Source organism: Beta vulgaris, chromosome 8, assembly GCF_026745355.1.
Source record: "Beta vulgaris subsp. vulgaris cultivar EL10 chromosome 8, EL10.2, whole genome shotgun sequence".
NCBI lineage: Eukaryota > Viridiplantae > Streptophyta > Magnoliopsida > Caryophyllales > Amaranthaceae > Beta > Beta vulgaris.
Genome location: NC_079209.1, coordinates 6,919,898 through 6,939,154, shown reverse-complemented (window position 1 = coordinate 6,939,154; position 19,257 = coordinate 6,919,898). Strand labels below are relative to the sequence as shown.

Sequence of the window (19,257 nt, the reverse complement as noted above, 5' to 3'; positions counted from 1 at the left end):
GAAACAAAAGTACCTTGCCTTTGTCCTCCATGTGATGGTCCAGGTTGGTGTGTGCTATCTCCAAACTGTCCACCACCCATGGAAAAAGAAGGTTGGTGACGTCTTGACGCCTGGTGCCAGCCTGGCTCCATGCCCGCTGCAATTTCGTCACTTCTCCTAAACTCCCATGACCATTCTCTCCAAGGCTCAAGGGACTTATCCATGTTCGGCGCTCATGGGAGGAAGTTTGTAGGTCATTTGAGACCAGTGGGTCTCTATTCTCAACGTGGGAAAAATGTACCCATGATGCGTAGGCTATTAGAAGATTTGGCGTTATTCCACGATCTCCTTGTGTTCTATTTAGCGGGACTTCTTCTAAAGCCTTAAGCAATTTCCCATTTATTTGGTAGCGCTTTTCAACTAACGGTTCTAAACAAAGTAACTACTTTAGTAGCAAGAGATGTTGGCATTTTGTTAAAGGTTGCACTCATACTATTATTGATATCTACAAGTAGTCGATCTATTTGCCTAGAGTTAATATATATGTTCTCCTCACTTATCCTTTGAAGGATATATGTGAAGAGATTGGCTGGCTCACGGGCTAGAGTTCTGTAGTTAGAATCAAATTATTGCCTTAGATCTCCCTGCCTATAGTAATTGTTTTACTATTTTAGTGAATTTTTCATACAATTGATGTAAAAATCCACGACCAGTGCTACTTGGAGATGATATTTCCCTTTGGGGAGTTTCTCCTTGTGACTCTCTAAAGGCATGATGAATTGGTTCACCATTATCCTCAGATACCCTAGACTCTTAAGGTATCGAATTATTGTCTTCCATGTTTCGGGAGACTGGTTCAACACTAGGACCTTCCCTATTCATTCGAGAACGTGTATCCGGCATTTAAGGAAAAACTAACAGTGGCTATTTAGAACAGTTAAATTGTAAAAGTTATTAAAGAAGAAATTTCACAATTTGATTATGAATCTTTCTCCTCCCACTGTGGTTGCCAAAAAAGCTGTTGGTGCAAAATCAATTAGTTAACTTTGCAAACAAGTCCATGCACACCCAATAGTTAGATACTGAGCGCCACAGGAGTCTTAGTCCCTTGGGGGTTACCGGTTTAAATTAGTTAAACCTTGCTAACATACTCTGTTGTAATCTAATTAATTAAACTTCATCGCGATAAGTATTAAACTGAGTTGAACTGAACTGAACTGAACTGAAAATAAGCTGGGGAGAACAAGCCCTTAGTTTCAATTCAGTTTGTGTTTGGTTCGTGTTTCAGTTCAGTTTCCGATAAGTTATGTTACAGTTAACTTTAAACATTTAGCTTTTAATTATTGCACTTTTCAGTTATGGGTCACTTCAGTTCAGTTTATTCAGTTCAGTTGACTATCAGTTTGCAGTTCACCCAGCAGTTTTAAACCAAACTGACAGCTCTACGCATTGGTAGATGGATATATTATTCTATCTCATATGGACTCCACCTACAGACAATAGATTTAGCATTGAACAGGTTGATTTACCTTTAGCATATAATTATATAAATAGTATTGATTGCTGTAATATGACTACATAAAATTGATACATCTTCAACATAAAAAAAATAATTTAAGTATGTTCAATCAGTTCATTGATTAATTGTGGATATAGTTTGTAAGAGCAATTTTTGGGAATCTACTGCATACAAAATAATAGAGAAAGGCTTGGTAACCAACTGTTTGAGTCCAAAAAAGACTCAAACACTCAAAAAGTTACACAATGGTACCATTATAACCTGGTATTGGTATCACATTGTTATCAGAATTGGTACCAAGCAACCTTACTTTGGTATCAAAATTTTCGGACAATGGTACCAATCTAACCTAGCATTGGTACCAATCTAACCTAGCATTGGTACCAAACAACACGCGCGTGAAATTTCCAAAGCTTAAAATGACCAAATTACCCCTGTTTGAGTCCCCTAAGAGACTCAAACGGTTGGTTGCCAAGACAAGCTCAAAATAATATATAGAAATCTTTTTGTATAACTCCCTCAAAAAAAAATATTAATTTACTAGTACTATATGTCCCACTTTAGAGTATTACTTCAACAACTCTGATCTTATAATTCAAATGCATCACAATCTCACAATCTGCAGCCTCCTGCTCTTCATCAGCCATCAAACCTCTGACCAAATCTCTGTGTACTTCAAACAACTACTTCAAAATTAAACCAAAAAAATAGATCCAAATGAGCCACACAACGATCAGGAAATAATTGTCCATGATGAGGAAGTTGAACAGCTTAAGCAAGGTCTTCCGAAGACAATGTTCTTGAATAAACTCGAACTCCTAAAATACCAAGGGTTTTGGTATACTTATGATACTAATATGTTGAAGAGTATTCTAATATTTCAAAGGCACTTCCAGGCTAGAGATACTGATCTCATTATTGCGAGCTTCCCAAAAACAGGCACCACATGGTTGAAATCTATACTCTATAGTGTTGTAAATCGTTTCAAGCACCCTATTAAGCAAAGTCCTTTGTTTAGTAACCATCCACATGAGCTTGTATGTGGCCTAGAGTATGATATCTATGGAGATGCATTTGAGTACCCTCGCCCGCATCATCTTAATGAGCTCCCTTCTCCTAGACTTTTTCACACCCACTTTCCCTACATGACCCTTCCGGAATCTATCAAGGTTTCTGGCTGTCGAATTTTGTACATTACTCGCAATCCATTGGACACACTTGTGTCAATGATGTACTTTTCAATGAAGCCACTAAAGGAACTAGTTGGAGAAGATGTCGAGTTGCCTAGTATTGAGGATTACTTTGAGGATTTCTGTGAAGGGAAATTTATTAACGGTCCTTTTTTTGAGCATGTAATCGAATATTGGAAGCAGAGTTTAGAACAGCCGAAAAAGGTGTTGTTGTGCATGTACATGTTATGTTTTATGCACATGTTATGTTTTGATGATGAAAATTAATATAATATGTTGTAGCATGAAAGTATGTAACAGTTGCAACAGATGCATGAAGAAAGAAATTGATAAACGAAGACTTTGAAGAAAAGAAGAATCAAAGAAGAATCAAGAATGAAGTTTTAGTTTATAATTTCTTAGAATAGTAACTTTAGATTAAAATGTAATATGCTCAAACTTGGTGATATGCTATGTGTCGAAATATAGATTATATGATATTAGTATAATTATTATTTTCTTAGAGTTAAGGAAATAAATAATTATGTTAATATTATATGTCTATATAAAAAGGAAATTAGTTTTCAAAATAAGGGAAATAGTTTTTTCGAAATCAGAAATAAAAAGGGATTAAGGAAAATGAGTTTTTAGAAAAAGATTTTGTAAAACCGAGTTTCTAAAAGATTTTAATAAAAATGAGTTTTTGAAAAGATTTTAATAAAAATAAGATTTTGATAAAAACGAGTTTTTGAAAATATTTTAACAAAATCAGATTTTGATAAAAACGAGTTTTAAAGAATTTTAGAAAAAAAGAAATTTTCGGAAAAAACGTGTTTTAGTAAAACGTGTTTTGGAAAAAAGATTTTGATAAAATTGTGTTTTGATAAAACGTTAGTTTAGAAAAAGATTTTACAAAAAATTGTATTTCCTTAAAATGTGTTTTACAAAATAAAAGAATTTTAGAAAAAAGATTTTTACAGAAATCAAGTTTCCTTAAAACGTGTTAAAAAGATTTTTATAAAATAATTTTATTTAAAACGTGTTTTTCTAAAAAACGTGTTTTTCAAAGAGATTTTATAAAACTGGAATTTCCTAAAAACAAGTTATATAAAATCAGTTTTTATTTTGGAAAATAATTTTTGAGTTGAAAAGAAAATCTATTATGGAAAACATATTTTTTAAGAATAAAGATAAAGATGAAAAAGATAAAGATTGATTTTCTAAAAGAGAATTAAATCCCTTGAATTAAGGAATTGAAAGATATCCTTTGGAAGGATATTCGTCCAACCCATGTTCTATAAAAGGGATTCATAATTCACTTTTAGATCTTAATTTTCAGAGAGAAAATCGAGTCTAAGTAAAAAGCTGAAAACTATTTCCTTGGCACTGAGCATAGCACTGAGCGGTTAGGTTTAAGTTACTATTTCATAATTGTAATTGTCCTCTATTTGCTTGACTAAGAAGCACATCTTTGAGGATCGTTCTTTCTTGTAACTTTTACATTATTGAGAGTGCCAACACTTAGAGTTAAGTGTTGGGGAGTCATTACTAGGGTTAGTAGTGAGGGGAATCGTATTGTATCAAGAGTTTGATATTATAGGATTCAAAGAAATAAAAGAGTTTTTGTTTCTTGTGGACGTAGATCTCAGAGGTGAGATTGAACCACGTTATATATGTGTCAAATCTAATATCTTTTAAGTTTATTATTCGCAAAAACGCAAATAGCAATTTTCGAGTGTTCAGCTCAGAGCCTGGCACTGAGCTGTGAAAGGATTTTTGTGAAAATCGATTAGATTTCGTCACTCAATTCAACCCCCCCTTCTTGAGTGTTCCCTTAGGTTACAACAAGTGGTATCAGAGCAGGCTATTCTCGTAAGACTCACATCTAGAGAATAGAAATCATGAACACACAAGACGACTTTCGCGACAAGTATTCCAAGTGTCCAATTTTCAACGGGAAAGATTATGGATGGTGGAAGACCAGGATGAGGATATACATTCAAGGTTCTGACTTTCAATGCTGGAGAATCATCAAGACTGGACCTCTTCCTATCCAAAACAAAGACGACAAAGGTAACCTGTTCGACAAAAGGAAGAGGAGTACAATTCTGTTGACTACGGAAAGGCAGAAAAGAATTTCAAAGCTATGAGTATTCTCCAATCTGGAATTGGACCTGATGAATATTCAAGAATCTCTGCGTGCACCACTGCTAAGGAAATTTGGGACACATTGGAATTGGCACATGAAGGTACAAACGAGGTAAAACAGTCTAGGATAGATTTACTAGTCCAACAATATGAACTGTTCACAATGACTAAGGATGAATCTATTAAAGATATGTTTACTAGATTTACACTAATAACTAATGAACTAAGATCTTTAGGAAAAATCTATTCTTCTGAAGATTTAGTTAGAAAAGTGTTAAGAAGTTTGACTAATAAATGGCTTCCTAAAATAACTGCTATTCAAGAGGCTAAGGATTTATCAAAACTCTCACTAGAACAACTCATTGGTTCCTTAATGACTCACGAACTTGTTTTAGACTCTAAATCAAGTGAACCAAAGAATAAAGGGTTGGCCTTAAAAACTGAAGTAGAAACGGATGTTAGTGAAAGTGATGAAGAAGTAGCGTCTCTAACTAGAAAGTTTCAAAATTTCTTAAAAGAGAACAGGAGCAACAACTTCAGGAGAAGTAGAAACTTCAAAGGTAAAGGCACTTCTTCTAACCCTAAGAAAAGTGCTACTAACTCTGGTTGTTTCAAGTGTGGTGAGTATGATCACAGGATTAAAGAATGCCCTCTGTGGGATGAAGAAAAGCCTAGAGAAAAACGAGAGCAGTCTAAGAAGGAGTACAAGAAAGCCATGATCGCAGCAGTCTGGGGAGACTCGGATTCTGACGAAGATCAGTGCCACGCTCAGAGCCACGAAGCAAAATTATGTCTGAATGCTGTACAGACCACTCTGAAGACGGCACTGAGCCATGACGACTCGCATCTATGCTTGATGGTAAAAGTTCGAACCCTCTTGAAGAGGAAGAAGACAGTGAGGTAAGTCTAACTTCTTTAAAACCTTCAATTCATCTTCTTTCCAAAAGTAAGCTTGTCATATTGCTTGAAAACGTAATTGATGATTGTCAAAACATGAATGATAATTTTGATAACATGAAAAGGAAATAAAAAATTTGACTAGGCTAAAAATTGGATTAGAAACAGAATATAAGGAATTACTTAAGGAAAATAAACTCTGATGAAAAGGATTGACGAGAAAGACTTAGAGATAAACACACTAAAACAAGAAAAACTCTAGTTGATAATCTCGTAAATACTCAGTGCCAGTCACTGAGTTCGAAGCTGAAAAATCTAGTCTTGAGGAACAAATTGAAAAATTAAATCACGAGTTGAATGATCTTAAGAACTCAAGACAACAATCTAGAATTGTTCCACTAATGCTGCCTAGTGATGCAAAGATAAGAGAAGAGTTGGATAAAGTTAAAAGAGACTTAGAGACTTCCCGAAAAAGAAGTAGTGATTTAAATACCTCAGTTGAATATTTAGAATCACAACTTTCTATTGCTCGAAAGATGCACGAAAAATGGACCAATGGGAAGAATGCTCTAAATTACCTAACTTGCACCACAAACAACACGAACAAAACAGGATTAGGATATTCTGACCAGCGACTCAGTGCCAGGCTCAGTGCCAGACCCTTCGAAAGAGACTTTCGAAAAAGAAAATATGTTGGACTTCCTGAATATCTTATTTGCAACTTCTGTGGAAATAATGGACACCTAATTGACGACTGCAACAAAAAGAAAAATCGAATTGCAAAGAATGTCAAACACGTTACTCAAATCTGGGTTAGAAAAGACATACTAGATGCTCAACGTAAGAAAAAGGGACCCAAGCAAATATGGGTTCCTAAAACAAACAAGTAATCATGTAGGAAAAGGAAGCCCTTGAATTTATTTGTACTGAAGACCAAATAGCTGATATTTTCACTAAACCACTTGCTCGTGAAAGATTTGAAAAACTTAGATTAGCTTTGGGATTGATTTCTAGTACTTAGTTGATTTGTGTGCTTATTTGCCCCCTTTACATGCTTAAGAGTTCGAAAGATTCTATCTACACTAAGTCAGATTTTTGATTTAATCCAAGACTCCTGAAAAGGCTATTGATGCTGTCCTGATAACTGACACCTAAGTTGCTCTAGAAAAATTCTATGAAAAATTCCAAAAGTATCATGTTTTCTAAAATATCCATTGATGTTGCTTTGTCAAAATTATAAAACTTTTTCAAAAAATAGTTTTCAAAATTCATTTTAAAAATTATATGCAAGGCATTAAAAGGGCATAATGGACTTAAACCTAAACACATTAACCGGCCCTTCCCCTAAATCTCTCAAAACCCGTCAAACGCATCAAAACCTTTGCTTCGAAATTCTCAGCCAAGAAAAAAAAAAAAAGAGGCCCAGAACACTCCCACAAAAAGATACCGGCCACGAAAAAACCGTCCAAGAAAACCCCTCCGACAAACATTCCGGCCCAGTACAAACCCACCACAAGATTGTCCCTGAACACAGCGCCAACGACTTCTTCTTGTCGCCCACCGCCTTCTCCGACTACTTCCGCTGCTACGACTTCTGATGCCTCCTCCTCTCGCATACGAAAAGGTGCGAATTCCGGTAAGCCCCAATCTCCTTCTAAGAGACCGAAAACTTCTCCGGTCAAGATTCTGACTGGACGTGTTCTTCCGACTACTCGGTTAAAATGACCGGCCTTTAAGTTTTTGTTGGATGAATTGAGAACTCAAGGATGGATTAAATTGCTGGGTTATAACGATGGAATTTATGAATCTGAGGTTAAACAATTTTATGAGAATTTGGTGGTAAGTGATGATTTGGTTTTATCCACTGTTGTTAATGATGTTGTGATTACTTTAACTGTCACTGAATTGGCTCAAGTTTTGGAGGTCCCTTCTAGTGGATTTTTGGAATTACCATACCAAACATGGCCTTTTTGTTAGGGATTGACAACGCCACTATTAGTGTGGGGTGCTTAATGGTGGTGGAAGAAGTTCATGACATGAAGAAACAACTGCAGCATCTACACCATAAACACCTTTCCTTTTATCCTAGTCCTACTATGTAATTTTGTCTATGCCTTGTAGTTTTTCGAAAAACATGTCGGTTTTTGTTAAACTTTTTGATGCTTTTTGGATGTTTTTTTGGATTATTTTGGAGATTGTGAATTGGTGTTGGTTGTAGCACCAGCATCACTAGCTTAATTAGTTGAGCTATTGGATTATTTTAAACTCTTCTGATTGTGTGAATGATTTTTTTGTCTTTATGTACTTTTTGAGAATGACAAAAGGGGGAAAAGAAGGTATATAATATTGACTTTGTGTCTTGATGATATCCTAGGTTGAGCTAATGTGAATTGAATATAAATGAGCATGTAGGGACAAGTGAATAATTGAAAGCTATTAATCTGATGTACGGCTAGGTTCTAAAAGGGTAAATAATCAATCCATGCATTGTTTGAGGGGGAACAAAAGTCAATATGCATACTTTGAGGGGGAACAATTGTTTATTTAACAATATTATATTTATGGTTTGTCATCATCAAAAAGGGGGAGTGTTGTTGTGCATGTACATGTTATGTTTTATGCACATGTTATGTTTTGATGATGAAAATTAATATAATATGTTGTAGCATGAAAGTATGTAACAGTTGCAACAGATGCATGAAGAAAGAAATTGATAAACGAAGACTTTGAAGAAAAGAAGAATCAAAGAAGAATCAAGAATGAAGTTTTAGTTTATAATTTCTTAGAATAGTAACTTTAGATTAAAATGTAATATGCTCAAACTTGGTGATATGCTATGTGTCGAAATATAGATTATATGATATTAGTATAATTATTATTTTCTTAGAGTTAAGGAAATAAATAATTATGTTAATATTATATGTCTATATAAAAAGGAAATTAGTTTTCAAAATAAGGGAAATAGTTTTTCGAAATCAGAAATAAAAAGGGATTAAGGAAAATGAGTTTTTAGAAAAAGATTTTGTAAAACCGAGTTTCTAAAAGATTTTAATAAAAATGAGTTTTTGAAAAGATTTTAATAAAAATAAGATTTTGATAAAAACGAGTTTTTGAAAATATTTTAACAAAAATCAGATTTTGATAAAAACGAGTTTTAAAGAATTTTAGAAAAAAAGAAATTTTCGGAAAAAACGTGTTTTAGTAAAACGTGTTTTGGAAAAAAGATTTTGATAAAATTGTGTTTTGATAAAACGTTAGTTTAGAAAAAGATTTTACAAAAAATTGTATTTCCTTAAAATGTGTTTTACAAAATAAAAGAATTTTAGAAAAAAGATTTTTACAGAAATCAAGTTTCCTTAAAACGTGTTAAAAAGATTTTTTATAAAATAATTTTATTTAAAACGTGTTTTTCTAAAAAACGTGTTTTTCAAAGAGATTTTATAAAACTGGAATTTCCTAAAAACAAGTTATATAAAATCAGTTTTTATTTTGGAAAATAATTTTTGAGTTGAAAAGAAAATCTATTATGGAAAACATATCTTTTTAAGAATAAAGATAAAGATGAAAAAGATAAAGATTGATTTTCTAAAAGAGAATTAAATCCCTTGAATTAAGGAATTGAAAGATATCCTTTGGAAGGATATTCGTCCAACCCATGTTCTATAAAAGGGATTCATAATTCACTTTTAGATCTTAAGTTTTCAGAGAGAAAATCGAGTCTAAGTAAAAAGCTGAAAACTATTTCCTTGGCACTGAGCATAGCACTGAGCGGTTAGGTTTAAGTTACTATTTCATAATTGTAATTGTCCTCTATTTGCTTGACTAAGAAGCACATCTTTGAGGATCGTTCTTTCTTGTAACTTTTACATTATTGAGAGTGCCAACACTTAGAGTTAAGTGTTGGGGAGTCATTACTAGGGTTAGTAGTGAGGGGAATCGTATTGTATCAAGAGTTTGATATTATAGGATTCAAAGAAATAAAAGAGTTTTTGTTTCTTGTGGACGTAGATCTCAGAGGTGAGATTGAACCACGTTATATATTGTGTCAAATCTAATATCTTTTAAGTTTATTATTCGCAAAAACGCAAAATAACAATTTTCGAGTGTTCAGCTCAGAGCCTGGCACTGAGCTGTGAAAGGATTTTTGTGAAAATCGATTAGATTTCGTCACTCAATTCAACCCCCCCCTTCTTGAGTGTTCCCTTAGGTTACAACAGGTGTTATTTCTCAAATATGAGGACTTAAAGAACGATCCCATATTACAGCTAAAGAGAGTTGGTGAATTTGTAGGCTTGCCATTTAATGAAAGTGAGGAACGTGAAGGTGTCAAAAGAAATAATAGAGTTTTGTAGCATCAGCAATCTCAAAGAATTGGAAGGAAACAAGAGTGGAGTCATCAATAAAATTTTTGATAAAAAAAGTTATTTTAGAAAAGGAGAGGTGGGAGATTGAACTAATCATAATATCACACTTGCCATGGTGGAAAAGATGAAGAAGTTGATGCAAGAAAAACTTGAAGGCACCGGATTATCATTTCAACTACTTCCTAACTAATCATATCACAACTATTGATCCATGTAAGACTTAAGCTATCTTTATGTTTTAATTTCTTCTCTTTTGTTACCTATTGATGGAAACAAAAGTTATCTACTTTTTTTATTTTTTTTATATCGTGTCTAATGTTGTACTGTATTCACTCTTCATGTATGATCTTTAATCAAAAATCAGTCCAATTTATTATGTTTTCTGTTCCATTTTATAACCCTTTTTCACTTAATTAGATATGACAGATAATGGGATGTGAAAGAGCTCCTATTGGATCCTTAGATCTGAATTTAATAATATACAAATGATATAGATCCACCAAATTTTGAAAATCCAATCCGGATACAGATTTGTGGATTCGTAAATCTAAATTTAAATAACAAGTAAAAAAATTTACTTGGAAATGAAGCATAAATTTTGTATCCTAACAAGTAAAATATAAATAAGTTATCATTTATCACAATAATGTTATTGATTTATTTTTCTATTAGGAAAATAAGAAATGTTCAAATTTATATTTTAGATTATACAGGTTAGATATGGATCTTAAAAGTAGAAATTTTTTTCAAATCCGAATTATTATATCATGGGTCCTAATTCCACTTAGATCAAATGCAAAAGCAACTGTGTCTATAGACAAGTTCTATATCTACGGATGTAGATCGTAGACCAGATCCAAGTTCGCCGACAATTCTTATTTTTTGGTACGAAAAGAACTTTATATAAATTAGAACTTTATAGTCCGTTCAGCATCACTGTAAGTTTTCAATTTTTGGTTTATATGATTTTAGAATCATTTGATATAAATAGTATTATAAAATTAACTTGGTCATAATGATAGTAATCATACTAATTTTGAAAACTGACAATTAAAAATTGGAAACTAAGGGTCCGTTCGGTATTACTGTTGTTCTGTTTTTTGGTTTTTTAATTTTAAAGTCATATGATATATGTGCTTTAATGAATAAAAAATTAGTCAAATTTATTGGAAACATGATGATTTTGAAAACTGACAACTGGTTAAGCAAGTCAATAGAAGTTACACAATCGGAGAAAATCACACGGCATCATTCATCCAACCCCGTGAAATAGACAACTAAACATAAGAAATTGTTTCATTGATTTCATAGATAAGCACAAAATAATTGTGCTGCTTTAGACTTAAAAAATACACATATTATAATATATATGTTAATATGTACGCAATGTTAAATAATAAGTAATTTATAACCGTGTAGTTAAAATTTTAATAAGCAGTAACTTCCTCTTTATTTGCCTAAAACTACAACTATTTATTTCGCACACTTGTTAAAGTACAATTTTGATTTTTGACCATTAATATTTAATTATTACTTTAATAAAAATTCTAATTTTAATATTTGATAATAATAGACACTCATGAATAGTAAAGGTCAAACAATGTTTCAATTTTTATTGATATATATTGGAAATAAACTATACAAGAGAATATGAGGATCATCTAAGACGTTAGTACTACTTTAAAAACTATACACATGTTCCAATTTTATTGATATATATTGGAAATAAACTATACAAGAGAATATGAGGATCACCTAACACGTTAGTGCTACTTTAAAAACTATATTTTTTTTCTTGTGTATCAAGTTTGCTTAATGAAGGTAGTGTGTAGTTCATCTTTTGACTTCGAGTTCATAATTTCGAATCCTATTACCTACTTATGCTTGCAAGTAGTGATTTCCTTGTATCCCCCTACTCTTAAGCGTTGATTTGTGTAGTTGGGTTGGCTGCCCTGCGAGAGAGGTGTTGGTCCAGTTAAGTCCTTCTTCTTAACAAGGGGATTCCCGGTTGATCTTCAACCTCCAAATTACACCTCTTGAGCCAAGTTTTCTCTGTCCTATACTAGGTAGCTAAGTTTAGGGTTCTAAAAATTTGAGTTCCGTCCCAAAATAGGATAAGATAGTATTCATACATGCCCCAATTACAAATGTCGTAAAACAAAAGAAACGTGAAAAAGGACTCAACTGATAGTAGCTCGGGTGATTCCAAAGGGCCTGGGGGATCGAAGCAGTAACCCATGTGTGGCAGTGTGTAACACCTCGAAAATACATAACCTTAATTAATCACAATTACTCAGAAATGACAGCGAATAGAGCACCAACCGGTTTTATTTTCGGATTTGTTGAAGGTGTTGAGTGCTTCTTGTGCAATTAATAAATTGTCATGAATAGAGCGATCCTGGGTGAAGGCGTTCTGGAAAGGGCTGATTTCTCGTTGTAAAATAGGGCGCAATCGGTTGACAAGAATTTTGGAGATGCCCTTGTAGATCGTATTTATAAGACTAATAGGTCGATAGTGATCTGGCGTTTCAGGTAGGGGTCTTTTGGGAATCAGCGCAATGAGAGTGTGATTTAGGGACGGGGGTAGTTTTCTATGGTGGAAAAAACTTTGTATCGCTATGACGACGTCATTTTCTATGATTGGCCAGTATGCTTAGAAGAATTTAGCTCCATACCCATCTGAGCCTGGGGCTTTGTTAGGGTTAATATCAAATAAGGCGTTTTTAATTTCATCGGTAGAAACTGGTGCTAATAAGAGTTGCGAGTCACATGGCGAGAAAAAAGGAGTAAGAAAAGTTAGGTCAAGCGTTCTAGAGTCAGGGATAGTGGTTGTGAATCGTGCTTTAAAAGATTTTGAGAGAAACTTTGTTAGATTGTCGTTTGAGTCGACCCATTGGCCAACGTCATTTTTTAAGCGGAAAATGTGGGAGTGTGTTCTAACTGCTTTCATCTTGTTGTGAAAGTATCTGGAGTTGTGGTCGCCTTGGGTGAGCCAGGTTTTCCATGCCGTAGAGCCCCAGGCTCTTTGGATGAAGAGGAGTAATTTTTCCCTTTGAAGAATTAGACGATTGATATGTTTTATCAATATGTCATTACAAGGTTGGTGCCATAGTTTTTCTTGTAGTACACGTATTTTTTCTTCATTGCGTTGGAGCTTATTTGTGGTGTGTCGATACTTTGTTTTGGCCCAAGATTTGAGACCCGTTTTGATGCGCTGCAATTTTTTGCTGAATACGATAGAAATGCAAGCCGTGAATATCTGTAGCCCAAGATTTCTTGACAATAGAGTGGGATTCTTTGTCCAAAACCCAAAAGTTTTGAAATCTGAATGGGGGTGGTTTGGTTGGCGGTGTTTGATTTGTGGAGAATAGAAGGGGGGCGTGGTCGGAGACGGTAAAGGTGCCATACAATAATGAACTTTGATTGAAATACAAATTGGGAAATTTCCTCAGGTACCCCTGAGGTTTGACGTAATTCCCAAATTACCCCTCACATTTGGGGAATTCCTCAGATACCCCAGAGGTTCGTTTGTGTTTGGGTCTAAAATACCCTTACTCTTGACGGAACCCTAACGCCGTTAACTTTTTTTTCTCTCTTTCTTAGTTTCTCTCCTTCCTCCCACCCTCCTCCATGGATGAATCTCCAAGCTTTCTCTCTCCTCCCACCATCCCCCACTAACCTCCAAACTTTCCCCAATTTTCTAGCAGCCCCTGCCTCGGCCGCCGCTCGCCGGAGCTTCGCCGGCCACCAGCATCCTCGTACTCTCTCTCTTTCGTCGCAGTCTCTCTCTCTCGCTCCTCTCCTTCGTCGAGCTGCTGTACGTATTGCACCACCGGCGACCCGCGCGCGCCACACCGTCGGAGACCACCGCTGCTGCTCGCTTGCCGTTCGCCGGAGCTCGCAACTCTCTCTCGCCTCACTCGTGGTCTTCCCCCGCAGCTTCCCACCCCAACCCGTCCAAATCGACGAAGGAGAGGAGCGAGAGAGAGAGTGCGACGAAGGAGAGAGAGTACGAGGATGCTGGTGGCCGGCGAAACTCCGGCGAGCAGCGGCCGAGGCAGGGGCTGCGAGTGAGCGCGACGCAGGGGTGGGGGGAAGGGGAGGTGGTGGGGGTTGGGTGGTTAGGGCTTTAGAGTGGGGTGAGAGGAGAGAGAAAGCTTCCATGTTCATCAATGGAGGATGATGGTTGGAGAGAGAAACAGAAAATTGGGAAGAAGGAGAGGAAAACCTAACGGCGTTAGGTTTCCATCCATAGTAAGGGTATTTTGAGCAAAAACACAAACCTCAGGGGTATCTGAGGAATTCCCCAAATGTGGGGGGTAATTTGGGAATTACGCCAAACCTCAAGGGTACCTGAGGAAATTTCCCATACAAATTTGATGTTGTTCCACCAAAAAAAAAATTGTCTACAAAATTAAAGTATGAAATGATATTATATAGAAGGGATTTTTTTCACAAACTACTCTTAAAATAGTTATGTAACTGGTTGTTGTTTTTCAAAAAAAAAAAAAAAAAAACGTTATGAGAAAAATTGTTTAAAATCTACTCCATCTGTTTACAAATAAGAGTTTGTTCTCTTCGACATAAAACAAATGAACTAAATTGAGCTGAACTGAACTGAATTGAACTGAATTGAATGAAACTGAACTAAACTGAACTGATTGCAACTGAATTGAACTAAACTGAATTAAATTATAACTAATAGAAATGGTAATTGGAGCTGAACGGAACTGAAATGAACTGAATTGATTCCAACTGAACTGAACTGAATTGAACTGAACTTATTACAACTGGACTGAAAATAAGCTGGGGAGAACAACCCCTAATTGGTAAAATTCACTTTTCACGCATGCCAATATAAAACTTTGAAGACTAATATCTCTAATTTTGTATTTGTAAAATACATAATAAGATGAATTTAACAAGATCCCAAATGACTATTTTTATTCACGTATAAATCACGAACAATAGTCAAACTGAAATTTGTGGATAGCGTAAAATGTCAAAGTTTAACACTTAACAACAACGAAGTAAGGGCCTGTTCTCCCCAGCTTATTTTCAGTTCAGTTCAGTTCAGTTTAGTTCAGTTCCGTTCAGCTCCAATCAGTTCAGTTCAGTTCAGCTCCAATCAGTTCAGTTCAGTTCCATTCTTTTATAACCATTTTGTTGAATATTATTATTATGTTGGTATAATTTATTTTACTAATTACTCTTATCATTATCATTATTATTATTATTATTATTATTATTATTATTATTACTATTATTATCATCATTATTATTATTATTATTTAAATATAATACTATTAAGTATTATTATTATTGTTGTTTCTATATATTATTTTGTTTATTATAGCTATACTCTTTATTATTACTATTATTATTAGGAGGAACATAAATAAACCCACTTTTTTTAGCCCATAAACCAATCAGATCGCGTCAAGACGGTTTATGATGTAATTTTCGTGGTCCAACCCAATCATTATTTTTATTACGAAATATTTTTATATTATTAAATCTAATTATTAAAATAGTAATACTAATTTACTTCTTAGATATTATTGTTATTATATATCATCATCAATTATATATATATATTAATACAAATAATATAAAATAATTATTATTAACTATCATTATTATCATTTATTATTATTATTAATAATTTATGATTATTAATATTATTTATTTATAACTATCATTTAAAAATATCCAAAATACTATTATTATTATTCATTATTATTATTTATCATTATAATAATTCTTTAATATTCATATTATTATTGTTTAAAATATTATTTATATATTTATTACATTCAATTTAATTTATTTCAATTCAGTTTAGTTCAATTCAGTTCAGTTCAGTTCAGCTTCAATAAGTTCAATTCAGTTCAGCTCAGTTCAACTCCAATAAGTTCAGTTCAGTTCAGCTGTTTTATGCCGAAGAGAATAGGCCCTTACCTTTCAAAACGTTTCTTTTTTTTTTGTAAAATCCTACCTTTTGCCAGAGTTGGATGGTTGACCAAAAATTTAGCGTTGACCCATCACATAACTTGCACGTCACATTTAAAGCTGCCTAAGTCGAAGGGTAATTGAAAAGATAATTTTGGGTAAGAGGGACCTTTTAGGGTTTTAAATGATTCTCAATTAGGGTTTGAGTTTGTTGATTTTTGTTGAGAGAAATTTTGGAGTTTTACTAGGATAAAGAAGAAAATATGATAAAAGTTGAGTTGCAACTTAATTAGCGACATAGTAATGATTGGTTCCGCATTCCGGCGAAAGCTTGAAAAAAAAATCATCAAATTAAATCAGAAGAATAACGCACAATTTGAAACAGCTCAGAGTGATAATGTTAATGGAGGATTAGGTTGAGGAAACAAATGTAAAAATAAATTAGTAGTAGTAGATGGAGGAAGATCGAAAAATTTTGGATCAGGGTATTTTTATTGAGGAAAAAGGTAGTATTTAGCAAAATTTTTTATAAGCTATTTTTTCATAAGAAACGAAATTTATATTTCCCCTCAAAAAAAAAGGAAATTTATAAGGTATACCAAATTAACCAAGGGAGAAATAGTGAAATTAGGTAATTTTGAAATGTCATATGCAAGTCACGTGATGGGTCAACGCCGGTTTTTGGTCGACCATCCAACTCCGGCAAAAGGTAGGATTTTACAACACTTTTTTTAGAGGTAGTATTAATAACTTTTTGTATAAGGTAAATTTTTGGAAAAAACGAAATATAATAAGGTAGTTTATGGAAAAAAAAACTCTAAATTGAATAATGACAACCACAAAGGACAACAAAGGAAAACCTATATTTTGCCATTTTGATGTCATTATCTCTATTATATAAGGGAATGTGGGAGCTATGGTATCTCCTAGAGATGACCACTGGTGAGGACTAGGTGGGTCGGGCTCTCATGGTACAGATCAATACCGTAAAATCATGGTTTGGACGGGCTGGTCCACGGGCTGAAAAATCTTGGTCCACATCGGTCTGTTACTGATTTTCACAGTTCGGAAAACGGTTCTAGCGTTTCGTGGACCTAGTAGGCTGGAGCGAGCTGACGGGCCGACATGAGAATTTTTTATTTTTTACTAAATTATTTGATATTATTACATAAAATCTTTAAATTTAACTAAAATATATATAATTATTAATATGAATGAATAATTTCATTAATATTAATAATTAGGATAGTTCTATCTCAACCACTTATTTAATTCCTAACCACTACTCCCTTCAAAAAAAAATTCCTTACCACTATCTGACAAAAGTTGTTCGTCCACCTTGTGACATTCGGGTACTAATCTAATTTTTAACCACTATCTAACATTTGGAATTAGGATAGTTCTGTCTTAACCATTTATCTGATTATCAAAAAGAAAAAGTAAAATAAAATAGGAAAATTATGGTTTATAGATGGATCTAATTCCTGGTGAATAAGTGGTGCTGTAGACATTTACCCACTGCGGTGCTGCGTACTTCGGGTAAGTTCATCTACTTTAGTTTTTCTTTTCTTTTCTTTTTTTAGGGAAAACAAATTATAACTTCTTTAATTGTTTACAAGTTAATTGTTGATTGTTGAACTTTAATACTTTAGTCGATAATTAATTTAATCAATTAGATTTTAAAGATTAAGTCTTTGTTTAACGTTTAGTTGTCAAATTGATAAGATAACATTAATGACAAATTAACAATAGTTATAAATGAAAAAATAAAATAGTTTGAATTGATTGATTTATATAATAAATTGATAGTTTGTTATTGATTTGATTTTATGTGGAATGTTTAGTATATAGTAATTAGCTTATTTGTGCATTGGATATAAGAAATGATACCTAATATTCAACAACTTATAAATTTTTATTTAATTAATCATAGATTCAGTGTTCCTCGAATTCGAAAATCTTATACATCCACCACTAGGACATACGTCTATCTAAAAAAATGTATCCAAGCGAAGCACATGATGAGGTGAAAAATCTAGTTCATGACGATGAAGTTGAAGAACTCAAGCAATGTCTTCCAAAGGACTATATTATTGGCGATCTTGAAATAGTGAAATACCAGGGCTTTTGGTGTTTTGCTGATACTAATATGTTCAAGAGTATTCTAATGTTTCAAAGGCACTTTCAGGCTAGAGAAAGTGATCTCATTGTTGCAAGTTTCCCAAAAACCGGCACAACATGGTTAAAATCTATACTCTATAGTGTTGTAAATCGTTTCAAGCACCCTATTAAGCAAAGTCCTTTGCTTACTAACCATCCACATGAGCTTGTATGTCGTCTAGAATATGATATCTATGGAGATGCATTTGACTACCCTCGCCCACATCATCTTAGTGAGCTCCCTTCTCCTAGACTTTTTCACACCCATTTGCCCTACGTGACCCTTCCGGAATCTATCAAGGTTTCTGGGTGTCGAATTTTGTACATAACTCGGAATCCATTGGACACACTTGTATCGATGATGTACTTTGCAATGAAGCCACTAAAGGAATTAGTGGGAGAAGATGTCGAGTTGCCTAGTATCGAGTATTACTTTGAGGATTTTTGTGAAGGGAAACCTGGTCCTTTTTTCGAGCATGTAATCGAATACTGGAAGCAGAGTTTAGAACAGCCAAATAAGGTGTTATTTCTGAAATATGAGGAGTTAAAAGAGGATCCCATATTGCATCTAAAGAGGGTTGCTGAATTTGTGGATATGCCATTTACAGAAATCAAGGAAAGTGAAGGTGTCATAGAAGAAATAATAGAGTTTTGTAGCATCAACAATCTCAAAGAATTGGAAGGAAATAAGAATGGAGTCATCAATAAAATTTATGATAAAAAAAGTTATTTTAGAAAAGGAGAGGTGGGAGATTGGACTAATCATAGTATCACACCTGTCATGGTGGAAAAGATGAAGAAGTTGATGCAAGAAAAACTTGAAGGCACTGGATTATCATTTCAACTACTTCCTCTGTTCCTCACTAATAGTTTGATGGTAATTGGTAAGTATAAGTTATATTCATTAATGTTATCCTAGTCAGCTAACTAATTGTAAAAGTTAGTTACAGCTTTGGTAATTATAAATACCAGTTGTTAGAGAAGAAACAACTTGAGTTCTTATTTTCTATACTTTCTTCTTCTGTATTCAATCTCTCTCTATGAAATACAATGAAGTTAGTTTTTCTTC

The 19,257-nt window shown here is 33.8% G+C and overlaps 2 protein-coding genes across 2 annotated transcripts; both read left to right on the top strand.

The window, feature by feature from the left end:
- The first annotated feature begins 2,077 nt into the window (after positions 1–2,077).
- Positions 2,078–10,452, top strand: LOC104886410 (cytosolic sulfotransferase 5). Its single transcript, XM_048635102.2, has 2 exons — positions 2,078–2,892; positions 9,930–10,452. The coding sequence occupies exons 1-2, from the start codon at positions 2,293–2,295 to the stop codon at positions 10,062–10,064; spliced, it is 735 nt and encodes a 244-aa protein (XP_048491059.1). The 5' UTR covers positions 2,078–2,292; the 3' UTR covers positions 10,065–10,452.
- A 5,460-nt stretch (positions 10,453–15,912) lies between these two features.
- Positions 15,913–19,257, top strand: LOC104900883 (cytosolic sulfotransferase 5). Its single transcript, XM_010688413.4, has 2 exons — positions 15,913–17,567; positions 17,962–19,257. The coding sequence occupies exon 2, from the start codon at positions 18,028–18,030 to the stop codon at positions 19,105–19,107; it is 1,080 nt and encodes a 359-aa protein (XP_010686715.3). The 5' UTR covers positions 15,913–17,567; positions 17,962–18,027; the 3' UTR covers positions 19,108–19,257.